The sequence below is a fragment of the Osmerus eperlanus genome, chromosome 27, assembly GCF_963692335.1.
Source record: "Osmerus eperlanus chromosome 27, fOsmEpe2.1, whole genome shotgun sequence".
Classification (NCBI taxonomy): Eukaryota; Metazoa; Chordata; class Actinopteri; order Osmeriformes; family Osmeridae; genus Osmerus; species Osmerus eperlanus.
The window spans coordinates 7,606,728-7,612,727 of record NC_085044.1 but is presented as its reverse complement, the minus strand read 5'-3'; the positions used below and the strand labels follow the sequence as shown (position 1 = coordinate 7,612,727).

Sequence of the window (6,000 nt, the reverse complement as noted above, 5' to 3'; positions counted from 1 at the left end):
TTTTGGGTTGGAGGTAACAAACATCAGTGTGTGCACATGCTCGATGCTCACCTTTGGTTTGGAGGTAACGTGCAGCATCCTGTAGATGCACACACACCACTCAACACACACACCACTCCACACACACACACCTCTTCACACACACACATCTCCACATACACACCCCTCTCCATACCTAACTGGCCCAGATGGCCCAGATGTTGTACAGACCTCATCTCAGTCTTGCAGGTCTGCTTCTGCAGGACCTTCTACCCCGGACTTAGGATCTTACAGATAGCATGCATCTAGCTATTACATTTAGTGGCATTTTAGTAGTCCTAAAGGTACATTTCAGGTACTATGAGCAAACATAACTATTGAGGATGATTTCTTTCTTTCCTACATGTTTCTTTTTTTTCTTAACTTTTCCATGAGTACATTTTTCCATGGCAGCACTTAATCAGTAGCCTACTGTACATTAGTTCAATTGTATAGATTACACACATGCAAGATGGATAAACTTAACAGTTTTTATTTCTTGTAGAAAACACACATAATATAGATCTTTGTACATGTATTTACAAATAAACTGATACAACATAAGACAGGAAGTCATTATGATCTTTCCACCAATACACATAGTTATTATATCAGACAGAGAATCTTGATTCAGCAGGATGACCAAACAGGATAGTTTTATTAACGGAACCTGCTCTTTCACAGTTGACCAGAAATCCCAGAGCAGATAAACTTCAAAAAGCCTCAGGCACATACTACAGTTCAGGACAAGCCCCCAGGTTGGCAAAACTTGGGTGTGCATTCAATGCGTCACAAAGGGTTGTGCCGTCTGGTTATCCGTATAGCTGTCCGAAGTCAATAGCATCCAAACCTCCCAACTCCGGTTCTACTGTGGCTTCTGAATCAAAGTTTCTACAGACAACATCCTTTGCAGCTAGCACCTGGGCTACTGTCCATCAAAAACAAGCAAGAGATGAGAGTCGACCTTAGGAGTGTCTTGTTACAGGTGGGCGTGAGGTCTCTTGGCCAGAGCGGGCAGATTGGACTAGGGGAGGGGAGGAGGGTGGGGGCTCAGTAGAGGCAGGAGATCTGTTGGGTGTAGCTGGTGTTGCAGTTCCAGTAGTCATTGTAGCCTACCAGCTCATCTGTCGTGGAGAGACCTGGGCTGAGTTCTGTGTACAGTCGCAGTTCTAGCTCCTCTCCTGAGAACACAAGCAGAGATGCACGGTTAGGAAGTCCGAGCAGAGGCATTTCCCCCGGACAACAATCTGTGACATCATACTGCCTATATTGGGACACATACATCCTTTATATGCATTCAACTTGGGAAGTCCTTAAAACTTGAAAACTAGTTTTCACATACTATCATTATATGACATTTTAATTCAGTAATCCCCTTAAATATTTATAATCTGACATTTTGTTAAACAAATAGGAGGACCTCCTAGATCCTATATAGGTTGTTCGTCAATCACACTGTGTTGTGATTTTGACTATCAAATCTTTGATGGGAGAGCTGAACAGTGAAGAATGGAACTCTGGGCCTTGTTTTGCTATGATACAGTAGAGTCTAGTTACAGACTGGAGATGGTCAGTTAAATAACAAACATATAACCACTGGAACTATCCACAAATCACTAACCATAACCTCAAACAGATTATATATATAAATATGATCATGTAAACTGTATATAGTTTGTTGACAAACTATATAGTAGGTCTATGAAAGTAAGTCAGTACACTCTAGAACGTTTCTCCCTGTAAAGTATTGCTCTACTCCAAAAACAATTGATTTTTTTTTACACGTCAAATTGCACCACATCCCTTTGCAACAGTAGGGAGATATAAACCTGAAACATTTTGGTCTGCACTAAGATGCTCTGCCATTGAACTACACGTATCCCTTCTAACACTAAAATACCATTATTATTCAGTTTGGAGAGTGCAGAGTACCAGACAGCCACGTGGAGGGTTTCAGAGTCATTGTTTACCTGAATTGTTACTCCACTCGCTGGCCGGACTGGGGTACGAGTCTGACCGGCATAGGTCATTGGTCAGGATGCCCTTGCCTTGCGGCCACTGTGTGTGATCTTGCTCCAATTGTTGTGTGATCTGTGAAAAGGCAAAACGCAGCAGTGAGCCGAGTTGTGTTTTGCCCTGCTTAATGGCTGGGGTGGGGGGTATTGGGGGTAAGGGGGGTTCAACCGGTAAGTAATATTCACGGTTTGACTGTAAACTAACTAACTACCGATTGAAACATCCAGTTATCTTAGGATACAAGGCAAGCAGGGGTGTTCCTGACAATGAACAATGCAATGACAGAGGGGAGGGGTTTGGTACTGAGTTGAGTTACAGTTGAAAGACAAACCTACCTCAATAATGGCCTCAGCATCCATGTCGTACACTGGAAGGAGGAGGAGGAGGTGAGTTTGGCAGTACAGGTACTGCTTGTTTTTAACATTATACTACTAATATCTCCACTAATACTCTATTACTTGTTCCATTATATCTTTTAAACGCTGGGTCCTATAAGCTACACAGTTAGTTGGAACCGCAACCTCTAACTCACAAACTAATCACATTCAGCCTTCCAAAGATGGGGGTGAGCTTTTACCTGGCGAATGGTCAGGTGACACCTGGAAGGCATAGCGTTGGCTGGTGCTGTCAGCACACACAACATCGATGGACGTGGTGTAGTCTGGTACTTCGGACTCGCTCATGTAGTCACACAGCCCCAGGTGGTCGGTACTATCCACCGTGCTCTCCTGCGTCGTCCTGTCTTCATACTTCTGGGGGCTGCTGCAGGTCTGCTCCAAACTGGTGCTGTCACTGTTCTCCATCCCCTCTGTCTTGACCTTTGAACAAACAAGGACATTTTATATTTTTCAGCTGGAACCCAGCAGATGCATATATTGATCTGAAACTGGAAAAAGCTAAACATTTATTATTATTGTAATGTTTATTCATCTGTACACTATAGAAAGAAGAAGAGTTAGAAAGCGAGAGAGAACAAGGCAGTTAAAAGGTAATAAAAGCAACCCTTACCTTTCTCCTCCTCTTTGACTCCTTCACTTTAGACTTCTTATCTGTAAACGTGGAGAAACCAGACTTTTTATTACAGCCACCATTGCCACCATAGACAATGTAGCAGACTTTTGCAGACAGTGCATTTTTATTATTATAACCAGTTATTGCTGGTTTTGGAGGTAACCACTCAACATGTGTTTGTTTGTGTACTCTTGTTTGGGCTTGCAGGTAAAGTGTGAGTGTGCACATGCTCGATGCTCACCTTTGGTTTTGGCGGTTAAGTGCAGCATCCTGTAGACGCGCACGGCACCACATCCCCGGTTCACGCTCCGGTCCTTCACCTCCTCGATGTCAGGCAGAGAGTTCATGGCACAGCGGAAGTTAGCCTTCCATGTCTTAGGGTCCGGCTCAGTCTCGCCTTGCCGGAATTTTCCTGGAGAGCGGGGAAAAACAACACACATTAATAATTAATCTCACTGCCATGTGCATTAGTTGTTATGAAAGGCACCTTGTTGCTGGTTCACACCAAATAATATTATCTGATCTCCTTCACTTTCCAATGATGACATATCGATTCTATGTTGATTAGCATGTAGCATGTTTGGTATAACATGCTTGCCAAATTACTTCATGCTAGCATGTGGCAGTGTCGACGTGTGCTCACCAGTGTGGATTGCCCACTGTTTGAACAGGCAGGCGTCCTTGTCCATTTCCCAGCCGTGGCGAGCGGCATGTTTCCAAGGGATGGAGAACATCTTCTTCTCCTACGCAAGAAAACAACATAACAAAACAGAAATGAGTCTCTCCATCTCTGTGATGTCTGCATTCATGTGACGTAATCTCCCAGTTACAAACACAGTAGTGGTCTGGGCCTCCTGTTTTCATAATTGAATCCTTATAATATCCTTTACTCTCTATTGCATCATAAGTGAATTGGTGGGTACACCGTATAGCACTTATATATATATATATATATATATATATATACCTTGTCCACCCACACCAGCCCTGAGATGGAGTTAGAGTCAATCTTACTCTCCAGCCAGGGTCTCATCCTCATTCTGGTTACAGGCATGGTTCCTGTTGTGGAGAGTAGGGGAGAGAGGAGATAAGAGGAAGAAAGAGAAGGAGAGGATAGGAACTTGACGTTAGACAATCGTGGGAACGTGGGGAGTAAAAAAAAACTAAACCTTTCACATTACTTCTTTAGATTCATAGCATGGTGGTACAGACAGGTTCAGAGCAAGGAGTTTCTAAAGCAGCATGTTCTGCGGCCAAATTAGATCATGCTGTGAATATAACAGAACCTGACTTCGAATAGTATAGTGGCAAAGTCCGTGATATAAATCGGACTGTAACTAATGTGTTGTAATCGTATAAATGCTGTATAGCTTGTTTGAAACATGATCCACATTTTGTAGATAAATAAATCTGCAACACATTCCATAGTAACTCGCGCAGAAATTATTTTGTTGTGAAGCCCTTCGCAACAGACCACTGACTGCAGGGTAGCAAATATGTAACAACTCCGTAATGAAGTTTTAAAAAAAAGCATGCTGCACGCGACAAAACAATGACACGTAATGAGAAGATGCGCGCGTGCACACACACGGCAAGATGGAAGCGACAATAGATACTTTCCAAAGACAGCAGGCTACAATAAAGGCTAAATCAGCTCAATACACTCAATACATTTTCCTTACACTTACAGCGGTTGTAGCGTAGGCCTATTCCTTGTTTAGTAAAGAGGAAAGAAGAGTACGCGCTTGTATTCCCCTTTGCAAATAGTTACTCCTCTTCTAAGCAATATCCAATGAACATGATGGACACACTCTGAGTCGTGTATTTATACATGTTGCATGGTAGGTTGGACTTGGGGCTGGGTTTTCCCCCGCGTGCGATAACATAAGGGCTGAATTTGGCAGGCTTCCACAGCTGCGCGTGGCGCTACAGTCAAAGACCAGAGCGCGCTCTGAGCAGACAGGCTGATTTCCGAGAAATCATGCCGTTGTGAGCTAAAGGCTCCATAGCACCGTGAGAAGGAAGTTCTATTCTTAACAAGACCGCTGTTATGTGCTCCATAACCATTTACTAATATAACACCACCTTTCCCTCAAAATACATTCACATTTTGATGTATAGATAGATTTAGATAGATTGTCGTGTGACTATTAATGTGCATATATGCACATTAATAGTCACACAAATAGTCACAAATTATTTGAACACTTTTTAACTTGCAATCTTGTATTGCCACTGTGAAACTTAACCTGAACTCAACATTCCAGGTAGGAATGTCCTAATGGTGTAAATACAGTTTAAATAGTTCACATACTTATATATTTATATATAATATTATACAAACATATATACTCCATATATTATCAGTTGTAATTTAAGCCTAAAGGCTGAGATAATTGTGTCAAGAGTTGGGTCAAATTGAATGGGTGTGCATTTTATGCATCAATCCATGTCTGAATTACATCATCACATTCTCCAGAATAAAGCCTCATAATAAATCGCAGCTCTCCAGGAAAGCGTTGCTTTTACAGGAAACGCTGCATTACTATAAACCACCGAGAGAGGGTGCATTTCAACTGAGTTGTGAGCGCTCGCGCTGATGCGGGTGCCACCGTTTAGTATGGTTATAAATATTGAATTTTTTATGAATTCACATGAGAACTTGTGACGATTAAGTTATGTGTAATGCATAGACAAGATTGATTGACCGCTTGTCTAACTTATACACTTACAACAACCCCCCAGTATTACTCCAGGTTGTTCCTCGATAGACTTCGGAAATTCCACAAAGGGAGATGCTCGTGCCAGCGTGGAACCGTGCTCCATATAAGGAATGTAAACGCGCCTGGAGTGCGCGCGCTTCTGGAAGGTGGGGTTGGAAGCACGGTATTTTCCTGCGGAGTTTTTTGTGCTTGTAAATCTCTGGGTTTTCCGAGGAGCAGATTGTTAATGTGA

At 42.5% G+C, this 6,000-nt stretch overlaps 1 protein-coding gene across 2 annotated transcripts; it reads right to left on the bottom strand.

Annotated features, from left to right (window-relative positions):
* Nucleotides 1–419: 419 nt before the first annotated feature.
* irf1b (interferon regulatory factor 1b) lies at nt 420–4,896 on the bottom strand. Of its 2 annotated transcripts, XM_062453735.1 has the most exons (9): nt 4,734–4,896; nt 4,013–4,104; nt 3,689–3,788; nt 3,287–3,457; nt 3,043–3,083; nt 2,612–2,852; nt 2,370–2,401; nt 1,989–2,109; nt 420–1,199 (listed from the first exon to the last, which is right to left on the bottom strand). In XM_062453735.1, the coding sequence occupies exons 2-9, from the start codon at nt 4,097–4,099 to the stop codon at nt 1,069–1,071; spliced, it is 924 nt and encodes a 307-aa protein (XP_062309719.1). In that variant the 5' UTR covers nt 4,100–4,104; nt 4,734–4,896; the 3' UTR covers nt 420–1,068. The 2 variants fall into 2 exon arrangements, with proteins under 2 accessions (XP_062309719.1, XP_062309720.1); XM_062453736.1 differs by lacking the exon at nt 1,989–2,109.
* Nucleotides 4,897–6,000: the final 1,104 nt, after the last annotated feature.

What these genes read in the sequence shown, in the direction of transcription:
- irf1b (XM_062453735.1), bottom strand. Translation starts at nt 4,099, where the DNA reads ATGCCTGTAACCAGAATGAGGATGAGACCCTGGCTGGAGAGTAAGATT. An exon ending in ATGCTGAGGCCATTATTGAG is followed by an intron (nt 2,110 to 2,369) that starts GTAGGTTTGTCT and finishes GCCTTTTCACAG; the next exon opens with ATCACACAACAATTGGAGCA. An exon ending in CGAGTGGAGTAACAATTCAG is followed by an intron (nt 1,200 to 1,988) that starts GTAAACAATGAC and finishes TTGTGTTCTCAG; the next exon opens with GAGAGGAGCTAGAACTGCGA.